Genomic DNA, 26,467 nt, shown 5'->3' with positions numbered 1-26,467 from the left:
ATTTGATCTGCCTCAGGGGAACTACACCTTGGGCATGTAGTGCCGGCGGTGCCCCCCCCACTTTGCTATTTTTGCTGGAGTAAAATATAACGAGTAGAGAGTTTTATAGTGCTGTGATTGCAGCGGCGCTGAGCAGAGGAGAGTACGCCCTCGATCCAATGAATCTTTAAACCAACTGGGCTCCCCTGCCAGCTTGTCTGCCCACTTCGCCATCTGCTTATCCAAGTCATCTGGTTTACCTGCTAGGAGATTCGCATAAAAGCTCCTAATGGAGCAATCCCCCCCTAACCTTATTTTCTCCAATATTTCTACCTTTTCAAACCCATTCCTTCCACCCTTTTTATCACCCAGAAAACTTCTTAACTGCAAAAATTTGAAAAAATCCCTCCTGTCTAACCCAAAAGTATTTACTAAATCCTTAAATTGAATCATCACCTCCGAGTTCCTCAAATCTCCAAGCTGGACCACCCCCTTCTCCATCCAAACCGCCATTGTACTGTCCCAAAATATCTGCTTTGGGAAGGAGACATTTTTATACAGTCTGGTATATCTATTGTATCTGCCCAAGCCAAATTTTTTCCGCACTGCATTCCAAATCTTAATTGCTGCTTGTACCGTCTTGAACCTGGTTCTTTTATAGTATGCAAAATCAATACATTTAAGAAAGGAATTCTCCACCTCAGGTCCCAACACTATAGCGTATATTCTAGATGAATCATTACGTGTTCTGCCATCGAGGTCGCCCCCGCCTACTAACCCACGCATATATTGTAATGCAGCTGCCCAATAATACAATCTGAAATCAGGGGCTCCCCAGCCTCCTCTCTCTCTAGGCAGAGACATGAAGCGGTATGCCCTACGAGTCTTTCCATGGGCCCAAATAAATCTATTTAACATATTTTCAAGCTCATTAAACCATTTCATCTCAAGCCATAGCGGTATTGTCCTAAAAAAATATAAAAATTTTGGCAGTATTAACATTTTTATGACATTGATACAGCCCATTAAAGTCAGATGCAAGTTATTCATTCGACCCAAGTCCGTCTTAACTTTTAACATTAGGGGCGCCAAATTCTTCTGTACTAGTGACCCCAAATCTGCTGTAATTGCAACCCCCAGATATACCGCTGAGTCAGTGACTCTTTGATCGTTGAAGACTATATACTGGTTACATATTATTTGTGTTTTAGAGCTATTTAAGCTATACCCCGATACCTGCCCAAACCTTTGTGCTTCAGACTCAATTTCTCCTATGGCCATGCTAGGGTTGGGGGTCAAAATGGCCACATCATCAGCGTAGGCAAGGGTCTTCATTATACTTCCATTCAATCTAATTGGAGGGATCCTTACGTTATTATCTAAATTCCTTATCAAAGGGTCCAGGTAAAGTGCAAATAATAATGGGGAAGATGGACACCCCTGTCTGGTCCCTCTTCCAATACTAACTGCTGCTGATTTACCCCTATTGACTCTTATCCTTCCTGACGGGTTTTTGTACAAAGTCTGCATTGCGGTTGTAAAGCTATTCCCGAAACCATTCCACTTAAGTATTTGCCATAGATATTCCCAGGAGACCCTATCGAACGCCTTCTCAGCATCTAAGAAGAGCGCCGCCATAGGGTCCCCCAGGCCAGCCGCCGCATCAAAAGCTGTAATTACCTGTCTAATATGTTGTGTGGTACCTTTACCGGGAATAAACCCGTGCTGAGTATGGCTTACTAAACCCTCTATTACTTCTGCGAGTCTTATTGCTAATATCTTAGAATAGACTTTCGTGTCAGCGTTCATCAAAGTAATAGGCCTGTATGATCCTGGGAGCAGCGAATTTTTTCCTTTTTTTAAAATAACGATAATATCTGCTTCCCCCCATGATTCGGGAATCATATCCCCTGTCTGTGCTTCCAACATAACCTGTAACATATCTATTCCAAGAACTTCGTAAAATACTTTATAAAACTCGACCGGGAGCTGGTCAGGACCGGCTGCTTTACCTGATGGCAACATATTTAGTGCCATATGGAATTCCTCCAAGCTAAAGGGAGAATCCAATCTATCCTTTTCTTCCATAGATAAAACCGGAGGAATAATCTTACTAAGATAATTTTGAATCTCACTTATAGACGCTCCCCTGCCCCTCGTGTATAGCTCTTCGTAGAATTCCCTAAACACTTCCCTCACCCCGATTGATGCAGTGACGCTAGTTCCATTCCTATCCCTAATCTCCCGAATATCTGATGCTGCTAATTTCTGTCTCGTGCGTACTGCTAATAGACGGCCTACCTTATCGCTTAGCTCATAAGCAGCTTCCCTCTTAGTTAAGTAGTTCTCTACTGCTTTTTTTGAAGTGCATTCTGTCGCCTCTGCTCTGAGAACCGCTAGTTTTAATAAGTGTGCTTCTATTGATACCTTATCTCTTATATCCCTAACCAATTCCTCCTCTACTCTTAGTATCTTTTGGTAAACCTCCCTAATTTCCAGCCGTGTCTTTTTTTGTGATGAGAACACATAGCTCATCGTCTCGCCCCTTACTCCGGCCTTAAAGGCATCCCATACTATTCGTGATGGAGCCGTGCCTTTATTAATTTCCCAATACTCCTTAATCCAATTAGACATGTAAACCCTGTATCCCTCATCCCCCAGCAGGGCTCTGTCGAATGTCCATTGCGTATCCTTTCGCCTTACCTGCCCTATTCTAATCGTCAATATCAATGGACTATGGTCCGAGATGATACGAGGTTGCTTTTCTATCTGTGCCTCTGACATCAGGGAAGATGAAATCAAGAAATAATCTAATCTGACAAGAACCTTGTGAGGGGCTGAGTAATAGGTACTACCATCACTGCCTAAGTTTAGCTTAATCCATGGATCCCTTAATGAGTTGTTCGACACCATATCTGTGAGTGCCTTATGAGTTCTCTTTTTTCTCCCTGCGTATGTCCCTCCCGGATATAAAAATGAAGTACTGGGATCATGGATATTAAAATCACCACAGCATATAATTGGCTCGGGCCATAATGCCAACTCAATGTCCAGAAATTGAAAGAGTTCGGGATCATCCTCTGTTGAACCATACACAGAGACTATAGTGCATTTTTCCCCCTTAAATTTTATTTCGACGATTACCCACCTCTCCCATTGATCTTCCTTTTTCCTTATCACCTCCACGTCAGTGGATCTTCCTAGTATCGCCACCCCCCTATGCTTAGTCCCTTGTTTTGTATTTGCTAATACCGCAAAACCTAGGTGATCCAGTAGATAACCCTTGGATGCTTCAACATGAGTTTCTTGAAGACAAACCAAGTCCAGCTTAAGTGTCCTAAGTAATGCCGCCGCCCTAATCCTCTTCCCTGGGTCATTGAGTCCACAGATATTAATGGTAGCAATCCTACAACTCATTAGGACCCATCATAGGTTCGATCCAGCGTTGCATACCTTATTCTATCTATTGTTCTGTTGTGGCTTGTAAAGTATATCTGATGATTTTGATGATTTTGATTATCATTTAGACTCCACCTTATAACAAATCTATGTTGTGCGCTATGAGTTCCGTGCGCGAAACATTGTGCTCTCCTGTGTTGCTTCTTAAACACTACCTCCCCTTTTTTCCATTTTTTCCCCTCTTTTTACCTCCGACCTCCACCCTCCCCGCCCTCCCCACCCTCTGTCCTCTGTCCTCCAACCCCCTCCCCCCCTCCCTACATTTACTGGCAAATAGGTCCAGAGACCTATGTGCAGCCGCACTAGCTCGCGGCGAACGCTCCTCACTCTCCCCCCACACCTAACCCCTATTTCATCCTATTTCATCCTATACCCCACCTATGTGTTTTTTTAACCTAACTTATTTAATCTTTTGTGTGTGTTAACTCCTTAGTAGAACAAACCAAACTAGGAGATACCTGGGAAATACCTATATCTACAGTCTTCCTCTCCTAGTCTATATAAATCTCACCTAATGACTTTCAAGCCTTTAGCATTTAGCATTTGACATTTTTATCTTACAATTCTCAGCCCCCTTTCTGCGATTTAATTTCCTCTAAAAACTGTTGGGCCTTAATCTCAGAGAAAAAGACACTCATTCTGCCCCTGAAGACCACCTTTAGCCTTGCCGGAAATAAGAGGAACGCCTCAGACCCTAGAGCCTGGAACGGTTTGATAAGCTGTCTGAGTTTCCATCTTCTTTCTACCGTTACATGGCAAAAATCCGGTCTAGCAAAGAATGTGGTTCCCTCAAATGTTCTTCTCTTATCAGGTCTAGCCTTATTTATAATTTCCTCCCTGAGCAAGAAGTTCCCCACATATACCAAAATGGCTCTTGGAAGTGGGAGTAGGCCTGCCTGGCCCTTGGCCCCTTGGTTTTTCCTAACCGTGAAGGGGAATCTGTGGGCTCGTTGGATCTCTCTTTCCCATTCCCACTGTGATTAAGGGAAAGCTCCCCTAAACAAATTAACCACGAAATGCATAATGTTGTCCCCCTCTTTCCCTTCCACCACCCCCAAAATGCGAATGTTATTCCGCCTCTGACGGTTTTCGAAGTCTTCCAGTTTCCATTGCAAATCGCTAGACAGTTTTTCTTGTTCCTGTTTGAAATCCTGCAGACCCCCAAGATCATCCTCTATTTTTCCAGTCCGCTCCTCTACCTCAGTCACTCGCTGGGCAACCCCTTCATAGAGTTTATTGACCTTCTTAAGGGTGTTGTGGATTTTCTTTGTGGCTTGTCTGGCCCTCCGACTTTCCGACCTTGCCTCCCCTTGCATCTGTTTAAGTGTAGCACAAATCGTGTCAAAAGGGGCCAGGTACTGTGCAGGAATGAGAGTATTATCTAGGGGCTTGCCCTCCTCCGCATAAGACTGCGACGTTGCAGAATAGTCCCAGTCTAGCTTCTTCCCCTCTACTGTAGGTGATTCCAGTTTTCCGCCGTACCTCTTACCCCTTGCCTTTCTCTTTTTCTGTGTAGCCTCTTTCATAGAGAAGTTTGAATCAGAACTTATTTCTTCGTCCGATTCCCCCTCTTCTGATGTGTCATCAGTTGACTGGGAGATGTCTGTGTCCTCATTCAGCGAAAAGAAACATTCCCCATCGGCAGAAGCTCCCTCTTTTTTCTCTGGGCCCATATTTTTAACATCAATAGCCAACATAGGGTCTTTTCCTGTTGGGATACGGTCATTATTTGCTTCCTTGCCCCTTTTCCTGCCCATCTCAGCTTCTAATTGTATAAGTGCCTCTAACATGTCCGTACTTCCAGATACCCCAGGTACAGATGAACACTTACTAGAATCTGGCATCAAGTTGTTTTTAGGCCCCCTTGTTGCTTCCTCCTCACTGTCATTGGGGGATATAGGTTGTAATACCTTAGATTCTGTAATGCCTGCATTACCTTCTCCGCCGTCCCCGTAGCTGCCGGCGAGTGCTGCCGTCGAAGCGTGTGGTTGCTTAGCAACGGGCGCCTCCGGTGCGTCCTCGAGGACGCTCGTAGTCACGGTTCGCTCGATTTGCTCGGTGTCCGACTCAGGCTGCAGAAGGGGGCTTTTCCTGGCTGTGAAGACTTCCGTCAAGGTAGACTGCCTCAATGTTGCGTCTTTCCCCTTGTTCTCACCCTGGGTTACACTTGTGGATGTATCTTTACTGAAATCCTCCGGGACTTGTCTGGAGCGGGTTCGATCGAGGCTATTTGGCCCCGTTGAATCTGTTTTCCGCTGCACCTCGGCACACTCCGCTTTCTCCGTTGCCCGAGGTTTGAACACCTTTTCATTTTTCTTCATCCTTTGGGGTAATATTGTTTTCCGTATTGCACCTGACCCTCGCTGTTGTATTCCCGAGGGTGGATCGCTACTGCTTTTCTCATCTTCTCGCTGGGTCTTCGCTGGATCGGAATTTGAAGGATTTGTTTTATCTTTCTCTTTATCTTTGAGGGCTTTTACCAATCGCGCTGGCATCCTCGTCAATTGGCCCCGCACCGAGGTTTCCCACTTACTTAGTCTTAGAGCAAACTGCACGAGTTGGGTTTTAGACGTGGGATATTTTAACCAAAAGCTGGCTAGTCCTGCCTGTATCCAAACAACGAAATCCATAGGATAGGTATAGGATATACAATCTTCATCCACTAGCCATCAGGTGTATCGGGGGGGAGAGAACTGGAGCGTCTTCTCACCACAACCTCGCGGCGGCCATCTTGCCTCCCTTCTTTCTATGTGTGCTGCATCCTGCAGCTGACATAGAAAAAGGGAAGATGCCTCTCAGGATTGTCTTTGTGCAGGGATGGCTTAAATATGCCTCTGACTGAAGTGCAAAATTTGTTGCGCCTGCTAGGACCATGCGTAGGTTTTTGGTGCAATCTGACCTTGTGTTACACTGTGCGAGTCTGCATAACATACCATAATACCATTGCATTGGAATTGTGATGATTTTGTGTGAGAACACCCACCTTGCATACATAAAAAACACTTTGTAAGCAAAAGGACGCAAGCTTTCATCGCATTAGACCTGAAAGGTCTGGCAAAATGAATACTACACCACATTGAAAAAATGTCCCAAGGATTTTGCAGTGACCTGCCTGACTGGCAGAGATGACACAAGAGGTTTATAAATGTGGATCCACGTGTAATAAAATCCCAAATCTCTCTCCATGGTGATCCATTCCTCTATGTATTTCGGTGGCGATTCTTCACCCAAAGAGTTTATTGGCTTCTCCTGCTCACTCTTTTCGAAAGCCAAGGATACTCCCTACTTTGAACCCTCTATGAAGCATGATCTTTCTTTTGTTGATGACTCTGTTTTTATGGTTGTTATACTGAAAGCAGAGTCAGAGGCAAGGCACGACTAACCCTGTACTTTCCACTTGTAGGTACTCCGGCGCCATATGTGGCTTGGTCTTCATCTTCATCTTCCCCTTCCTGATTCACCTGATCGACCTGCAGCACAAAGGAAAGCGGACGGTCCTCACCACCATCTTTCACGTCTTCCTCATACTCCTGGGACTCGCCAACCTCATTGGGCAGTTTTTAGTTTAACCTAATTGGCCTCAACCATCCAGCATCACAGACATGACATCCGCGCCTTCTGGAAAAGGTCGGGCTGGGGATCTTATTGGTTCCTCTTTGTACTCATCGACTGCTGGACAGCTCCACAGAGTTAAGTTTCCCCTTGGATTACTGACTTGACCTGAGGAGTTAGCATGGTATTGAGTGTCTGCAAGGTGACAATGGTGCAATACATAAACATGGCATCTGGAAGCCCTTCTCCAGGAATTTTTTCCCCAGGAACTATAGTCACCAGTGACAGCCCGCTTGGGACCAACCGTGCGATCCTTTATGCTGCCATATGGGATTGGGTGCACATCTTTTAAAGAGACAAGAACTGTGGTGATGGTGACAAGCAGTGTGAGGACAGGAGGACTGGACTGGGGTCTGTCTGCAGCTCCCTTACAGGGCGTGACATCACCGAAGCACACTGAGTGAGGCATTCCACCCAGGAGTCCAGAATCCGCTCAGATCTCTCTTCTTCCGGTAGTCAGATGTTTGCTAAATATTGGAGTGACAAGCATCTACATCTTGGATGCTCTTTCATCTGTGGTCACCGGTGGCCAAATTGCCATTTCACGAGGGTTATCATTTGGTTCCCTTTCAGCCATTACTTTGTGAAAATGGAAAGTGAGTGTGCAGATGTGTTGTCTGATGCAGCAATTTCCATCATGTGAAACACAAAGCCCAACACTGCCCTGAGCATCAGACAATGATCCCAGAACAAGATGGCTGAAGACCCCTTCACAGGACCCTGGCAGGTGCTTAGTGTTCAGCTTATGCCTTCTGGGTGTCCCATCCGCGCTGCACCTTGCTGCTAGGCCTCTGCATCCCCTCTCAGGATGAGGTAGAGTGGCCTGACCTTAACTGTCATGGGATTAAAAAGCAGGATTTGTTTTTTTAAAGAAGAAGAGATTTTCCGACACGGTGTTCTCCCAGTTGTAGTCCTAGTACCCTGCTGTTACTCCTGCATTTCTCTATGTCTAGTGAACCTGGCCTCAATCCTTCCTCTGATTGAGTCATCATTAATGGGGTAAAGGTCATATTCTTTAATGGAGCCCAACATTTCAATGTTAATTCTTACAGAACTCCTGTGATCAACTGTGACATGCTGAGCAGAGACAGATGCCTTTAAAAGATGGACCATTAGGGTATTTACCCTGGAGAGCTACCCAGCACACCGGGGAAGATTTACAAACACTCTTATTTATGGAAACACTCCAGGATAACTGAAAGAATAAAAGTGTGTATTTGTGATATAATTCTGCTTTCCATCTGTTCCTCATCCTTCCGCTGATTTTACAGTTTCCTTAAAGGACTCATTTTCTTTCATAAAATTAGCTCTATCTATAATCTTGCTTTCTAATGTGTTTTTAAATGTAAATGTCAAAGCAAGGAGAGCAAAAATGTTACAAACAGAGGTATATATTTTTATTGTAGGTCTGTGCTCTTGTCAGTGTTCTGTAAAAATGTCAATTGAAAAGCATTGAGATGCCAAACATGGATTGAAAAATACGAACAAACCAAGTATATATCATATATTCAAATTGGAAACCCCTAGCTCGCCCTTGAGAACTAATGGCTTTGCTAATGTTTGTTTTGCCCAGATAACCACTGTGCATGCAGACACGTTGCAGTGGCCATCAGATAGTCGTTTGTTTTTCTTTGGGCATTAAAAGTATTCCAAGATGGCCACTGTCCTTGCACATGCATGTGTAGCGACAACTTGGAGTTTTCTTTAATACTTGATGAACCATTATGTTCTGTTATGCTATGTTATGTTACGTTATTTTAAGTTATAATATGCAGGTTTGTAGAGCACACTGTCACCCTGTAGGGTATCCGAAGGTCTCGGTACACCTAGGGCCGACTGGGACTACTCATAAAGCCATGTCTTCAGCTGATTATGGTATTCAAGCAGTGAGGAGGAGTCTCTTATATGTAGTGGTAGGTCGTTCCATGCTTTAGGAGGGCTGTAGGAGAAAGCTTAGCCGCTGGATCTGGTTTTCCATATTTCCGGGATCTGTTCAAGTTTGAGTCTGGATGAGCAGAGGTGTCAGGAAGGTTTGTGAAAGCATATTCCGGCCGTTGTTGAGATATGCTGGCCAGTGTTAGGTCCTGCCTTGAAAGTGTGGGTGAGAGGTTTGAATTATGCTCATTAGTGAATGGAGAGCCAATGGAGCTCCTTCAGGTGCGGTGTGATGTGAGTGCAGCGTGGGAGGTTGAAAGTGATTTGGCTGCCGAGTTCTGCATGGTCTTCAGCCTTCTAGTGAGTGTTTTATTGATCCTAACATAGAGGGTGTTCCCATAGTAAAGCTTGCTTGTGACCAGGGAGTGCGTGACAGTTTTCCAGGTGCTCATTATGAGTAACGCCGGGCGGGTAACTGCACTCCGCCAGCGGAGTTTAGTGTGTTTTGCCTACTCCGTGTAAACTTTGACTCCGTGGCCGAGCGGAGTTAGCCGACCCCTCCATCCGCAAGACGTACATTGTAGGTGTTTCCAATGGAGGAAGACGGCGAGGATGAGGAAGGAGAGCGGCCATGGCGAGGAGGAGGCAGCCACAGCAGGTAAGTGCCTTTTAAAAAAATTATAATTAATTAGGGAGGGTGCAGAGTTCCACTGAGGTTTTTTCCAACTCCGTGGAACTCGGCGAGGAGGCACTACGCCAGCTCCGCTCGGCCTTAATTATGAGTCATTTTAAAATGTTCCTCGGCATCTTCAAGGTATGGATGCATGAAGTGGTGACAGCATTGGCTTGGGCGGTCATGTGGAGTTTGCTATTGATGATGATTGTGAGGTCCTTGGCATAGGTATCAGACCCAGCTCTGTTGGCCACCAAGTAGAGTCCCATGGTGATGTGCTGTTCTCAAATATCAAATTTTCAGACTTGTCAGTGTTCAGCTTTAGACAATTGGCCTTCATCCAGTAAGCGATTTCAGTCATGCAGGCATTAGGGTAATGGGTGTCTTGTCTGTGAAGGAGACGTTGATATCACAAGAGTGGATGATTCTGCGTGTAGGGATCATGTATGCAGGTCATGGACATCTGAGGTGTATAGTGCCATGCTCACATAACATTGAAAACACGGAATTCATGCAAAAACTCCACCTCCGCCACATAGTTTTAGCTAATGCACCCACAACTCTTTGATAAAAAAACTTTACCTCTAAATGCTAAAAAAGCATTTAAACAATTCACAAAAGTGAACTTTGAAAGACATCAGGCTATAAGAGAGGTAATGATTTTGGGGTCACACCTAACCTAGGGGAAGGACTAAGCAGATGCCTTGAACACAAATAATATATCATGGTGAATGGCCCCATGGGCACAAGAAGGTATAATGACGATGGGAACGTTAATCATAGAGGGTACTCTAGCCGATCATGATAACTTTACTCGCGCTCAGGGGGTTCCCCCGACACTGTTTCTCCTCCACACCACAATTTCTCACTACATTAAACTCCGCTGGTCCCCTCCTGGTATCGAAACTCCTACCCATGAGCTCGTTTATGTAATATATCTGTTGGGAACAGGACGCCATCTTACCCACTGGTTATACAGGAGCATCAGGGCACACTCGAGAACACTGCTAACCCCACTCCGAGCCAAATGGTCAATGGAACATGACAAGGAACTGACGGATAAAGAGTGGGCCTCCATTTTAGAATTTCCCAAGAAAGTATCCTGCAACGCTAAATTCAAATATATACAATATATGATCTTACATAGGGCATATCTCACACCGCACCATCTTAACAGCATGTACCCGAATGCACAATTCTCTTGCCCTAGATGCCGGGCGGCAGATGCAGACCTACTCCATATGTTGTGGAAGTGCCTGCAACTGCGAGTATTTTGGCACACAGTCAGTTACAGAGTGCGAGAGGTTACCGGCACAGATGCCTGGACGACGGCAGATAGTTGTCTGTTGGGACTGCATAAACCCCCAAAGGGGCAGAAGGTCCAGTTTAGATTTGTGGACATGGCTATGCTTCTGGCGAAACGTGCCATCACCATGAGATGGAAATCTGCTTCTCCTCCTACCCCGCTTTCTTGGCACACAGAATTGACATGTTGGGGTACTGCAGAGAGGGCAATCATTAGGCAAGAAGAATTTTGTGGTCTGCTTAGAATCCCTATGTATATGGAGTGGGATCAGATGATGGTGGCATTTTAAGCTATTGACCCCTTGACTCCTCAGGCATCTCCAGTCAGGCCCATCCTACTCACACTGTCCGTATCTCTATTAGTTCACCCGACTCAACCTGTATCATGTTATATTATTGTTTTCTCATGCCTAGGGAATTATAAATGTGTATGCTTGGTATATATATTTGATTTTGCACAAGCGAGTACAAGTAGCTGTTATAGTCATGTACAATCAGGAATCAAGGGAACCAAGGGGTTGGGGGTAGTTTTTGTTTTATTGTAATAGGTTATAGACAACTATGTGAATACGAATTCTGCAATATTTGGCTGTTTATCTATATAAGCGATCCCAAAAAAAACCTACATCACATTGACCGCTATATCATCTGGAGTAATTATGTATAAGGAATCATATGTATGCTTATAACCTGACTGTACTATTTGTATGATGGACTGCTCTTTCAACACTGTTTCCTTCTTTGCCAAGCTATGTATTACATATACATTAAGAGATTTGAAAATTAAATAAAATTATGTTTTTAAAAAAAGAGTATATCATGCTGAATGATTTGGTGGTGGTCTCATCCTCCTAGGGCCACCCCAAGCAAAGCTATGGGCAAAAATATAATGCCAATCAAAGGCCCAGCAAAGCATTGTGGGGCGAGATTCTAGAGTGCAGTGAATATTATAGTATTAGCTGTCCGCTGAGCTGAGAGAGCCTGCCCTTTGAGGAATGTTTTGATATGTGATACTATAATATTCACTGTACTCTAGAATCTCGTCCCATAATGCTTTGCAGGGCCTTTGGTTGGGATTGTATTTTTGGCCATAACTGTGCTTGGGGTGGTTCTAGGAGGATGGGGCCACCACCGAATTGTTCAGCATGATGTGCTCTTTGTGTTCAAGGCATCTGCTTGGTTCTCTCCCTAGGTTAGGGAGGACCCCAAAATCATCATGTCTCTCACTGCTTGCTGTATTTTCACTTTCACTTTTGTGAGATGACTATATGCATTTTTGAATGTAGAGGTAGAGTTTCTTGTTGTTTTATCTAAGGTATGTGAGGTTTTTGTCTAAGTATAGTGTGAAAGGGTGCCTTATTCACAAGGTGACATTAAGCCACGTTAAGTGGCTTACTTCTGCCTTGTGAATAAGGTGAAGCCCCTCTTGCCACTACAACATAAAGAAAAGTGACATTGTGGTGGCGATAAGTAGCAACATGGATGCACCCTGAACCAGCGCAGAGGACAACGCGAACCCCACAACCCCCACCGACCACGAGCAAGGAACAACGGGCACGGGAAAGGCCAAGGAGAAAAGGGAGAGGAAGACGGGGTGCAGACCGCAGGAAAACAAAACCAGTGTCACTGAGGTGACAGAACACTACCAGCAACTGACCCACAAGCAGACTACCGTGAATGCAGCCGGAGTGTCGAGGAGGCCAATGGAGGAGGCCATGAGGCGCCGGCAGGACATGACAATCTAAACCAGGTACAAACCCGCTGCCAACAGGAAGGCAGCAACGGCGACAGGAGGTGGCAGTCCAGGGCCACAGGAGGAGCTGGAGGAAACCCAGGCCACAGTCATCAGTGTGGAGACGGTGCAAGGAGTAGGGAGTACGGCCACAAAACGAGAGGACCTGACAACATCAACAGGGAAAGTAAAAGACAGGGACTGGGTGGACGGAAGGAGGCAGGCACAATGACACACATGCACAACGAGGCGTAGCACATTGCACACCCACAATTACCCAGGATCATGTCCCACATCCCCTTGGCACACTGCAGCACACACACATAGCAAGAACAGCACACCCACACCGACGACATCGTGGTACAATGCGCATAGCTGACACTGCTGAACAGAGGACACAACTGGCTCCACACATGCACAGAAACATGCCTACCACATCTGACAGAGCAGGAAACTGTGAAATGGAAATGTACGTGTACGACCTCACATCCGTCATGTAGTCCAAATCTACTCTGTCCCGCAGAAGAATCCAGCACCTCACAGTCACAATGTACATTGCCAAACAGTCTGCATGTAAACCAGAACAATGAGCCAACATACATGTCAACACAATGTCAACATGCAGCTCCCCTTCACATTGCAGAGGGGCACACAACTCCTCTAGCATAGCACAGAAGACAACACATCTGTGATGCCGGAGAGGACCATCACACCATCGACACCAACGCCCTACAACAGCCCATGGATATCCCACGCAAACCACCACCAGGACCAGGGCAGAAAAGCTAATCAGAGGAGAACACAGCCCCTGCAACAGACCACACAGCAGGAAGCACACACAAGCACAGCTGGCACACAACACTTCATCCACCCACACATGGCACCCCAATGGCATGTGTCATCACGCCAAAAGGAGGTGGCCCAACAGGTGGGGGTCGGTGGCGAACCCATGGAAGGTGAGCTAGAACACATACGTTGGTGTCTATCACCCTCAGGTACCACCCACACCCCACATGTATATTCACAGTACAGAACCACGCCCATGGGCATGCAAATAGCAGTCACACACCCACGTTGGCTGGACGTACGATGGCCCTGGCCACTCCCCTTACGAATGGAGTGGGTGACGACAAAGCTACATGTCCAAGCTCCAATCCGCTGCCTGCAGTGACATGTCTGCATCCGATGTACACAGCACACTGTAATGTCCTAGGGCCCAAAGCCCTCATGCATACAACAAGACCACAGGGACACACGTAGATATCATGTCGAAATGGCTACGGGCACATGCGCCCGGCCCCTTTATTGGCAGGGCCACATGTACAGTAATGCCTGTGCTGGATGTGTGTGGGGTGAGTGTAAGCCAGTCCGCACGGAATGCTTGGTGCTGGCAACTACTTGAACATTGGACACCAGTGCAATGGAAACAGAAAATTAGGCCTGAGTTGTAATTTTGTATTCCACGGAGAATGCGGAATTGCCCACAATTCTGCATTCTGCGGCTCCGCGGAATTTTTTGCTTGTTTGCATTCTCAAAATTCGTGTTCCCGAGATATTTCCACCTGTGCACGCAAACGGCGTTCACGCACAGGAAAAAAGCACCGCGAACAAGCAATTCCGCGTGTTCGCAGAATTTCTGCGTGCTCGTGGAGATTTTTTAATGTTTCGCGGAGCTTTGCATAGCACGTCTACGCAAATTCCGCCCACCCCAACAGAAAACACATGCATAACAGAGTCAACTGCACAGCAACATGGAGGGAGCCGGAGTAAGGACAGAGGTCACCCAAAATTCAGTCTGGAGGTTCCGTGAGTTGCAGTGCACTGAGGTAGGGGCACTAGAGATGAGCGCGCTCATGTGAAGGAATTGCTAGGATTGTGTCCCTTCGGGTTAGTCCTGATGCAGATGCAGTGGGGTGTGTTACACCTGCATCAACTTCCTCATCAACATCCCAGGTCTCACAAACTGCCTGAGATGACAGTTGCGTCCGCAGTCCACAGCACAATAACCAGTAATGGTTCCGGGTGTGTAGCTTGACTACCACCTCCAGTCTGCATTCCTGCCTTGGGGATGTTGCCTCCTGCCCTCCAATTGTCTGTGCCATCTCCTGTACGCACACTTGACACATCTTCCCCATCATAGTCCCAGGTCTTCCCCACTGCATGAGGTGACATAGCTGCGCAACATCTCCACAGCACAAAACTCAATCACTAACGAACAATGGCTTGCGGTGCACTGAGTCACTGGCACCTGGAGTGCTGAGCAGGGTATCAGGCCGATGATGGCATCCACGACATGTCTGAGCAACTCCGTAGGTCTGTCAGGACCACTGTATCAACTCTGGCAGATGGCGGTTGGAGGTGGTCCTTGCGGTGGTGGCGTGTGCCTCCTGCGGTGATGCAACGTCCAGGCCGGTCAGGACCCGAATCTATGTGTGGGCCCTGGTGGCCCGCAGTTGAGGCCGGAGGCTGCGGACAGCACAGGGCCATAGACACATGGCGTTGATGACCCCAAGACCACTGTCACAGAGGTCATCCAATATATCAGAAGAAGGGGTCCCAGACCTGATCAGCACAGAGTCAGTGGCCCCGGATGCATTGCAGCCGGCACAGGCACCCTGCCACGGGACGGTGATTTGCAGTGCACTGAGGTAGGTCCACCCGCAGTGGGCAGGTCCTCATCGATGTCCAAGTTGAATGTGGCGTAGGCTTGCGGGGGACAGAGGAAGGTGTCCTCCAGGGCATGATGCGGAAGGCCTGATGTCATCAGGCAGCAGCAAATGGAGGAGTGGAAAGCACCAGCCTCGTTTTCACCACCAATTCGGTATCATCTACATGAAGATGAAAACAGCCCCTAGTCCATAGACTCAGACGCCACCAATGTACGACCAGAGTGTCCATGAATGTCAGGTAACAGACTTAGTGGCACAGGTGCTGAGCGGGGATGCAGTCTGCGATGATGCTGGTACACTAACATGAACTCCACCATTGCCAAATCAAGACTGTGACCTACTGGATCGCAGTGTAGGCCAGAGGCAGCGGTCAGCAGTGGTCCACAGCCATGGTCGTTGGCTGGTGAGGCACAGAGTTAGTGACACCAGGGCAGTTGTCGGTAGTGTTCGATCACCTCCGTAAAGATGATCCTGTTCCCTCCAGACAGCAACATGTCATCCTCTTAAGCCACTCCGTGCGTGCGTTGACATGTATTCTGCCTTTTGAATGACCGATGTTCAGTTCCAAATCTGTGACACACTCATGTGCAGCATAGGCCGAGGGCAGTAGTCTGCGTAGGCCCACAGACACGTGTGGTTGTGATGCCATGCACAGACTTTTTGGCACCACATCAAAGGGCTGACGTCCTATGCCTTAAATGGTGTTCAATGCCATGGTGTAATCAAGACTCAGTTCCAAATGTGTGACCTACCAGACCGTGGTATAGGCCTGAGGCAGCGGTCAGCACGGCCCATTCACTGAGTGTCGCCGGCATAGGTTGGATGGCCCCACCGGCCTGCGTAGTTCAGGTTCACTGGCACCACGTGTTCAGACACCTCCGTGTATGGACCTGGGTTTCGTCCGGACTGAGCCGCATCTTCCTCTTACTCCTCTTCGTGCGACCACTGATGTGGACTATGCCATTCGTGATTTACGCCCAGGTGCTGGATGTGGGACCTACTGGTCTGCAGGGTAGCCCTGATCCCTCATCCACCTGTCGCCCGCTGGCGTTGAACAGGGTTAGTAGCACCACATGTCGCCGGCTGGCGTTAAACAGGGTTAGTGGCACCACGTGTCGCCGACTGGCGTTGAACAGGGTTAGTGGCACCACGTGTTGCAAGAAGCCCATACGGAACTATGCCTCACTGATCTGGTGGGGCCTGGTGCTGTTGCCACTGGCCCGGATTTGGGGTCACTGCCATTCATGACTCAGGACACAGTTTCACATATGGGACCTACTGGGCCGAAGAGTAGGCCAGAGGCGGCAGTGGAGTACGTCAACGAAAAAGGACTAAAGCGGGCCTGAAAAGTGGAGGCCGTGATGGTCTGAGGAGGCTGCCAAGGTCGTGGGACTCTGGCCTGGAGCTTGCGCTGGAACATGATGGGCCCTCCTTGACACACGCCGGTGTTGGCAGGTGATCAGTGAGGCCTGGCTGCGCAGGGGCCGGTCTGACGGGTGCGTGGTCCAGCGTGCCAGGGTCCAGCAGGCGCACAGAATCACAGGCAACTCCGCTCAAGAGGACGGTGTCGGCCTCGTGGTGGGGTGAGAGGTGCCGCGCTGGCAAAGACGTTGGGCTTTCCGGAAGAGGACCACGCACAGGGCTATGTGCTTCTTATTCACACCCCTATGCTGGCATGGCGTACGCCGGGCCATACCACTCCGGTCACGCTTAAGGGGGGGGCGTACCAGGCAAGATTTCCACAAGGTCCCCCACTGGCTGTGGTGACATGGTTGCGTCCACTGTCCACTACACTCCATACACCAAAGGTGTATGTTGCCATGGATAAGGGTGTGTGCTGCATACTACGGTCTGTCCAGCACATCTCCGCCACTCTTGGCATTGTGTACTTCCCAATTATGGTACTACTGCATCCTTCACACATGCCTGTTTGCCACCTCTCCCCACATTCAGCTGTTGTGTGGCTGAGGTGCCATGCCGTTGATGGCTCATGTTCACGGCTTGGCCAGGTAACCGTTGTGAGTTGTTCTGTCGTATCTGGTGGGTGGGCATGTTGTTGTGTATGTTGGTTGTGATTTTGTGACGTGTGAATTGCCAGAGTTGTGATTTGCATGGTTGTGGAGTTGAGGTGAGTGGGCTGTTCATTTGGAACTTGCCAAGGGGCTGTGCATTTCCCTTGTTGCCATCCAGGGTACGCTGGTTGATGATGGACGGTCGGAGGATGTAGGAATCATGCACACTGACTGTGTATTTGAAGGTGACATTGTTGGAGGTTCCACGGTGTTCTGTTGTTGCCTGCACATTGGGGTGGGACATGTGCTTTCTGCTGCTGTGATTGTGTGCTGTGTCACCAGGGGTTACAACAAACAATTGATGGACGGAATGCTGACAATGCAGACATTCTCCCCCAGTCAAGAGATCTGGGTTAAATCCATTGTTCTTTTGCCCACTACACCACCCCAGTTTAGACATGGCCATATGCAAATCAGTCTTGACCCTGTGCCTCACGGGAACAGTCCAGCCCGAACTGCCAAGCCATGTCTTCCCTGGACCGGAATCAAGCATCCTAGGACCGGTTTCTGGCTATCAGCCGTCATCAGCCAGGATAGCTTGACTCCAGTGGCGTAGTGAGCACGGGTCCCACGTCTGGGAATACCCATCCCACTTAGGGCGAAAAGCGTTACAACAAACAAATGATGGACGGAATGCTGACAATGCAGACATTCTCCCCCAGTCAAGAGATCTGGGTTAAATCCATCGTTCTTTTGCCCACTACACCACCCCAGTTTAGACATGGCCATATGCAAATCAGTCTTGACCCTGTGCCTCATGGGAACAGTCCAGCCCGAACTGCCAAGCTATGTCTTCCCTGGACCGGAATCAAGCATCCTAGGACCGGTTTCTGGCTATCAGCCGTCATCAGCCAGGATAGCTTGACTCCAGTGGCGTAGTGAGCACGGGTCCCACGTCTGGGAATACCCATACCCACTTAGAGCGAAAAGCGTTACCAGGGGGCACAGGTAGGACAGGTGAGCTGTGGGTTGCCCCCAACACGTGCGTGCATTCTGCTATGGCGTATGGTCCTTGCATAGTCTCCAGCATGACCTGCGCATTGTGTTGGACGTATGGGGACTGAGGTACCAGGGTGATGGTGATGTCCAGGACAGGTGTGAGGGACTTGGATGTGGCTGGCTGTGAGGCTCCTCCAACTCTGGCGGTGTTTGCCAGGGGCCAACAGGTGCAGCCAAGCCTGCTGCTTAGTGTGGGGTGGGATGTTGGTTGTCTGCTGTTTTGGTGCTGTAGGCCTGTTAGGCGATGGCGGTTGGGATGCGTGGGATGGTTGTCCATTTCAGCCTGTGGTGGACGGTGACATTGTCAGAGGTTGGGTCTGTGCGACCAGTACGCTTCCCGGGGGGGTCCGCTGTCTTTGTTTGTGCTGCGTCTGTGGTGGTCAGGGGGGGTTCCGGGTGGGGGTTGTGGTGCTGAGGTGGTGTCCGTGGGTGTTGTGGCCCTCTTGGGTGTCCAGGCTGCATGATGGGTGGCTCCATGGCATCTGTTGCCCTCCCGATGTGGCCCTAGGCTGTGCTCCTTTTGTGGTGCAGGCTGCCCTCCGACTTTACACCAGGTCAGAGCAGGTGTAAATTTCCTGGTGCTAACGCGCCTTATCGCCTGTTTTGTGTTGTGTTTTTTTCGCAGTTCTGGCTGGTCGTTGAGAATGTTGAGCACTTGAGGTGTGATGTTGTCGCGGCTTTTGGCACGGGAACACCCACTCTGCACCTCATTAGTGTTAGTTGCGCGGGTCGTCTGTGGCGATATTTTTTTGCGGCTGCTGTTGCTGATTTACTGGTGCTGTGAGCTGTTAGCACTAACCCTGGGTGTAGTTTGCGTAATAGCGCTACGCTACGCAAAGTGCACTTCGGACTACACAAGCTACGCGTAGTTACGCAAGCGGCATAGTGCGGTAGGGAAAATGCTGTTCGCACTGATTGTACAGGGCCGATGCTTGTCCGCACTGCGCAATCATTGCAACCGGCATCTTGCACAGTGCAAGCGGTCGTTTTCTGCCGCTCGAGTAGATTTGTACTCGAGCTGCAGTTTTCTCAACGTGGACTGGTAGTTTCTCATTGTGAGCGGTCACGAGCATACGTGACCACTCGCAATGAGAAACCTCACCTCCCCGCTTTGAGAATCTCGCCGGGAGGTTTATTTTCCACGTTTGTGATCGGTAACTTGATGCTGCTGATCGCGAATGAGGAAAAAGTCTCGCCGGGATGTCATTTTGCTCGCAATTCGCATATCAGGAGAAGACATCCGCGTCCGTCAGTAACTCGGTATTTGCCGAGTTACTGACGGACGCGGACGTCTTCTCCTGATAATACCAATTCGTGGCGATCGTTACGACGGCACCAAATAATTTCCATTGGATTAAATAACTCCCAAGAACAGACGACTCAGAGGGGTGTCGGCTGACACCTTCTTGAATGAGATACAAGGAAGCCAAATAATACATTTCCTTGATACCAGGCTGTCATATCCCTTCTTGTCCTGATAAAGACCCGTTTTAGATGCTTACAAATCTGCACTACTTCCTAGGGTCGAAACGTCGACATTGCTTGCTCAACTTGTCCACGCAACTCCACAACTAGAATAAGGAATATTATATCCTGTTGTGGTCTATGTATTTGATTTTGGACTTTCTTTGTAAAACTGCGTACATCTTTGTAAATATGTGTTATATGTGTGAATCTGTGTTCAGCACCATGTCACCAAGCACGATCAGTCACTAATTGTTTCACAGTCAATGTGTTTTATTTTTGGACAGTCCTGTAAATATTTCGTTGATTTGCACAAAGAGTAAAAAGGAATTTATTTTCAGAATCTCTTGTATTGGAATGTGTGTGTTTTCGTCCCCTTCATTGAATGACCATTGAAACATTGACTACATCTATTAAGTACTTTATAAACAAAGGTTACGTGACTCCCAACAGAACCATTGTTTTTGTTTCACAAATACACCCAGGTTCTGAGGGTTACTGGGTTACCCCATTATCTTTAATGGGTAAAATGATAGGGGCAGATTTACAAGCCCCGTGCGCCACTTTTGCGCTGCCGTTGCGTCACTTCTGTGACGCAGTGGTGGCGTAAAGCTAGGGCCATGCTGCGGGGGATTTACAACGTGACGCATCTAGGGAGATGCGTCACATTGTAAAGCCCTGCGCCACATGAAACCTGCGTCGGGTTTCATGTGGGCGTTCCAGCGCAGGAACGCCTCTGAAAAGTGCCTGAGTGAAATCTACAAGATTTCACTGAGTCACTTTTCCGACCCCGCTGCGTCAAAACCCTGCGCCTACTTGAAGCAGGCGTAAGTTGTGACGCACCATGTGGAAGATGGGCCGGGTTGGCACAGTGCTGGAGTTGCGGCACGCCCGCAACACAACTCCAGCACTGCGCCAACCTTACGCCGTCAGATGCGACACGCATCTGCCTATCCTTGCGCCATGGTGCGCCGCATCTGTGGTGGTGCAAGGATGGCATTGCGTGTCGCATGTTTCTTGGCGCATCCCTGCTGATTTGCAGGGATGCGCCAGGAAACATAAATCTGCCCCTTAGTGTTTTGGTACCGGATTTCGGTTGCAGAACATTAATACATATCATAAAAAATTGGTATTTAGAAAGGACACACTTAACACACCCCTTCCAAATATGTATCATCTAATGGGCAAGCCATCGAATAATGAGCTAGGAATGGAGATTGAGCAGAAAGCCCTCAAATCATGAGCAAGGGCTGACCCAAAGAGCACTCTGTGTATTGCGTTGTTCACAATAGGTGTCAATAAGCGAAACCTAAAAAATGAGCGAACAAAATGTACTCACCAATATTGGCCCCTAGCACTTACTCTGTACTTCCAGTCAGACTCTGAACCTATCTCCCCTTCTGACTCTACACATCTAATTCCCATTTACACCCAACCCTGGTGCCTCTCTTGCAACATTCTTGGGGCCTCATTACGGTGTCGTTGGTCGGACCGCCGACAGACTGTCATTTCCAGTTCGACCGCCACCAGACCCTTTGTCCGACCGCCGTAAAACGATACTGGTGGTCAGACCCATAGAGGTTAGACGCAACGCCTCCGCCAGGATCATAGATCCCGATGGTGCAGCAATCGAACAAGCTTCCCAGTCTGGCGGCGGTGCAGAGGCAGGCACCTACGTCGGGATCGTGATATCCCTTTCCGCCAGGTAAACGTTGATGAAAAGAGATAGAACGGGCCCCAAGGAAGGCCCTCGGGCATCTGAGCCCAGAGTAAAATGTGCCAGGGGGCACGTGTAGTGCCCCTCTACATTCACACTGTCGTGTGTGCACCACGTGCGATGCATGACATGGTCCATGGCACACTGTGCACTGACGTGCTAAAGGCGCTGCACTGCGGCAGCGCTTTCCTGTGACCGTGGCATGCCCCCGCTGTGGTACTGCGGAGGTCCGACCGCCAGCCCGGCGGTCCTATCGAAATTCGGCTGTCGTATGCCGCATGCTTGTGGGGCGGTCTCCCGACTGCTGCAATAGCTGTCAGAGGCTCGAGCGCCCAGCATCGTAATGAGGCCCTTGAAACCCCCTTGGACACATTACAACTGCTTCTCTTCATGTAAAACGCTCCATTTCAAAGGCAAAATCATGAAATACCATTAACCACTGCATTGGGATTCTGGAACGACTGTCCTGAGAGGGACGAGATGAGCCTCTAGGAGGTGGAGAAGATCGGGATAGCAATGGGAATGGCAGTCTTCATCCATCATAAATACTAGTGTCTGGTAACTCAAACATATACCAAGCAGCGTAATGACTAATCAGTTGAACAGAGGTGGAAGTAGGAGGGATTGTTGGGAGCAGCCTTCCAAATATTTTCTAATAGCAAAACAGTTCCCATACTATTTAATAAAAATATACAATTTCTGAATGGTTTGTGCAAAATTTGAGTGGCCTCATGCTGAAAGGGAAGTAAGGGGCCTCCTTAATTGTGAAGTGTAAGAAGGGACAGATAGATAACAAATCTTTTCCATGGTGGCTGATACCTGAAAGAAATGTAAATGTGCAGCTTGGGAGAGGATGTAGCCTAACGGCTAGAGCGGTCTAACTCGAAGCTGGGGACCTGGGTTCAAGTCTCGGGATCGACGCTCAACATTCTGTGATTCTGAGCAAATCGCTTAATCTCCCCATGCACATGTCCATCTGTAAGAAAACAAGCGCTCTGATACCGGATGTCTCTGGTCTAGTTTGCGCGCTATATCAAACTTCAAAAAAGAAAATATAGCAGATCTAAAGGCTGCTGGAGAGCAAATATATCGCTTTAATCGATGGCACCCTTGAAGCATCATAGTGACAACGTTTTTCTTTTTAAGAGGTACTGTAAGGGTGTTACTAGTTCTGGAATGAGGTGCCCCAAATAGACAACCATGTTTCCACTAGGTACAGTCTGAGTGCATATTACTAAAATACAAGTTTTCAAAGCACTATAAACGCTTAATCATAATCTCTTCTCACATTTTGCAGCAGCCTTTTGTATACTGAATGGAACACATTTTTGAACTAATGACTTACATATTCACAGTGCTTTTTGTCACAGGCTGAAACCTCATAGCACTATAAATTAATGGCACTGTTCCCACGCACACCAACCGGGATTCAAATCAGTGACGCTTTGGTTACATCCACTGTCATCTAAACTGATCGCATTCACTAACTGGGTTTTCCTACCAAGAAAAAGCATTTTCCATAGGTTAGATTAACTTTAATGTATTATTGATTTATATTGTGTGCATTGTGTTTATATATAGTCACCTGTAGATGAAAGGCCAGCAAAATGTTACAAAATATTCTTTATAACTACTTCTCCGACCCGCCCTTATTGTACTCAGGCTCACACATACTTTATACTTTTTATGCACTTCAACCTTGCAATTGACACACAGCGGTGGCCAGCTCAGGTAAGCATGGTAGGGCGTGGCAGGGCGTGGCAGGTGGAAGCCGACAAACTGTGGAATAGGTATTATTTATTTATATAATTATACCTATTCCGTCGACTTCACCTCCCCTCCCACCCCGCCCCACCGCGTTTACCTGTGCCGGCTGCCGCTGCACACAGTGAATGTTCAACATTCTCATTTCCACGTACCCGATCTCATCAGGTTAGTCAGACATTAATTAGTAAATGGGCAAGGACAGCTCAATCACTAGGGAGAGGCAATACACTAGAGTCCATCGATCTGTTCTAGATACTATGCAACAGCATGAGCTGGCAGACATTTGGAGATCCAGCGAGGAGGACAACCAAGAATAGACACATTTCTAGCATATGCGACAAGAATTTTAGATTCTATTAAGGACAGTGAGGCGAGGATTATGCTTCTCAATCTTTACTACTCGTTTAAACAGCAGCCAATCGAAAAACAGTAAACATGAAAACACACTACAGGGCAGATTTACAACTTCTGGCTCATCCCTGCAAATCAGCAGGGATGCGCCAAGAAAGATGCGTCACGCAAAACTCACCCCGTGCGTCACCATGTATGCGCCACATTTACAATGCGGCATGCTATGGCGCACAGATAGGCAGATGCGTGACGTATCTGCCGGCGTAAGGTTGGCACAGTGCGAGAGTCGTGTCTCAGGCCCGACGCAACTCCAGCACTGTTCCAACCCAGCCTATCTCCAACATGCTGTGCCACGCCTTACGACTGCTTCTAGCAGGCGCAAGGTTATGACGCAGCGGCGTCGGAAAAGTGACTGAGTGAAATCTTTTAGATTTCACTGCGTCACTTTTCCGAAGCTTTCCTCCGACGGAACGCCCACACTGCGACGGAATGCCCACATGAAACCTGACGCAGCAATCATGTGGCGCAGTGCTTTACAACGTGACGCATCTACCTAGAAGCGTCACGTTGTAAATAAGTCGCAATGTGGTGCATGGTTTACGCCGCCGTTGCGCCACAAAAGTGACGCAACGGCGGCGTGAAGTGTCGCAAGGGGCTTGTAAATCTGCCCCTACATGTCCCATAAGGCTTTAAACCACGCCTCTCACACACCCTCCAAAAGCTTATCAACATCCAGTATAAAATAGAGAGGCACCATCTTCCTGCCTCTTTCTTTGCGAACAAGAAGTCAACTAATAATAAAAGAGTTGAAAATAGAACAAAGTACACATTTCCAAAGCCCTCAACGGAAAGTTACCACAGTCTCAAATGGAAATCCAGGCAGAATGATGAAATGCAAACAGAGCCACTGGAGCTGAAACACCAACCACTGGAAACAGCTAGGTCATAGGCATTAACTTTGTGTCAAATCCGATCCTGAAAGGAGAAAATATCTTGAATCCCATCTTAGCCTAAGTTTAAACAGAACGGTGGGATAAAAAATAACTGATTATATATATACCACATAGTACATTGACAGCAATGAGATCATAAATCTTACCTGTCCTAATGGGTGGGATAATCCTCGTCTCCGCGTCCTTAATAGAATCTAAAATTCTTGTCACAGATACTAGAACATTTCCTATTCTTGTCAGGAACAAAGGCTCCGATTATGCAGGTTCAAAGCTAACCAACAACAACAGAAGATACATGCACAATAAGGGGCATTTTTACTACGAAGTGGCGAAGCGCGGCGTTAGCCTTCTTGGCTTAACTCCGCAATCTGACACTTCTGAAATGCAGGGCTACACCATATTAGAACCATATGGTTCAGCCCTGCGTTTCCTCTTTCGCTGGTTCTAAATTTAGCATCCTAGCGCCAACGCAGACACCCTTGCACCATAGTGCAAGGGTGTCTGCGTTGAGGGTAAAATTGTTAATGTGGAGGAAAGTCTCCCTTCCTGCACATAAACCATCTTTAAATGGCGTTTTTGTAATTTATATGTGTGCTACTTAATGCAGCACATATATAGGTTGTGAAACACCATTTTTTTATTGATTGTTTATGTGTAGGAAGGGTCACCTTCCTGCACATAAACAATCAATGGCCTTTTGCTGTTTCTATCTCTGCTGCACAACGCAGCACACATAGTAACAGCACCAAGGAGAAATGTTTCATTTCTCCTTGTGCACCTGTTTAAGACCAGGTTTTCCCTGGTGATAAATTTGGCACGCCCCATATTTTCGCTGCCTTATAAATATGGAAAAGAAACAATTGATGGACGGAATGCTGGACACTGCAATCATTCACCCCCAGTCACAAGGAGCTGGGTTTAATCCATCATTCTTTTGCTCACCACACCACCCCAGTTTAGACCCAGCCATATGCAAATCAGTCTTGACCCTGTTCCTTATGGGAACAGCCCAGCCCGAACTGCCAAGCCAGATCCTCCCTGGACCTGAAACAAGCATCCTGGGACCGGTTTCAGAGCATCACCCTTCATCAGCCAGGCTAGCTTGAATCCAGTAGTGTAGTGAGCACGGGACCCAAGTCTGGGCATACCCTTCCCACTTAGGGCAACATGGAGTCAGGCTATCATGGCTGATGTGGGCTGAAAGCCCGAAACCGGTCCTAGGATGCTGGATTCCAGTCCTGGAAGGACCTGGCCTGGCAGTTCTGGCTGGACTGTTGCCATTGGAGAAGTGTGGCTCAATGGTTAGAGTGGCAGACCTCGATGCAGAGCACTGGTCAGGGACCAGGGTTCGATTCCCGTCACGGCAGGGTCTCGGGCTATAAATTCCGCGGACCGGATATTCTCGCCTCAGTGCCTATTCTAATCATGGGTCCCACGCTGCAACTCTGGGCAATAGCTTGCTTAATCTCCACAACAGCCCCAACAGCGCTGGGATGCCTGGCCTCACCATGGGGGTGCCCAGGAGTGGACACCTCACATGGAAAGCCAGGAAGGGTTCCACAGCGGTATGAGTAAAAGCGCCAGGATGCCCCCGTTGGGGGTGGCAGTGCGCTATACAAGTACAAACACATTTACATTTACATTGGGCGCAGGGTCAAGACTGATTTGCATATGGCTGGGTTAAAACTGGAATGGCATGGTGAGCAAAAAAACGATGGATTTAGGCCCAGATCTCTGTACTGGGGTGAATGTATGACATCATTGTTCTGCATTCTGTCCATCAATTGTTCTTTTTGCCTTGTAAATATGGGGCAGGGTCAAAATCAATGGGTGTTGCTGT

General features: G+C 47.9%; 1 protein-coding gene and 1 long non-coding RNA gene across 4 annotated transcripts in view; one reads left to right on the top strand and one right to left on the bottom strand.

The window, feature by feature from the left end:
- LOC146835264 (neutral amino acid transporter 9-like) overlaps positions 1 to 8,367 on the top strand; it is a 519,311-nt gene extending 510,944 nt beyond the window's left edge. For all 3 annotated transcript variants that reach the window (XM_085602846.1, XM_085602845.1, XM_085602847.1), the window contains one exon: positions 6,842 to 8,367. In XM_085602846.1, the coding sequence (XP_085458972.1) occupies positions 6,842 to 7,007 (166 nt within the window). In that variant the 3' untranslated portion in view covers positions 7,008 to 8,367. The remainder of the gene's footprint in view (positions 1 to 6,841) is intronic.
- The window catches only part of LOC146835263 (uncharacterized), a 209,046-nt gene that overhangs the window by 82,372 nt on the left and 100,207 nt on the right, over positions 1 to 26,467 (bottom strand). The window lies entirely within an intron of this gene.

This window comes from Triturus cristatus, chromosome 4_2, assembly GCF_964204655.1.
Source record: "Triturus cristatus chromosome 4_2, aTriCri1.1, whole genome shotgun sequence".
Taxonomy (NCBI): domain Eukaryota; kingdom Metazoa; phylum Chordata; class Amphibia; order Caudata; family Salamandridae; genus Triturus; species Triturus cristatus.
The sequence above is the reverse complement of the archived record's forward strand: the minus strand, read 5'-3'. Positions and strand labels throughout refer to the sequence as shown.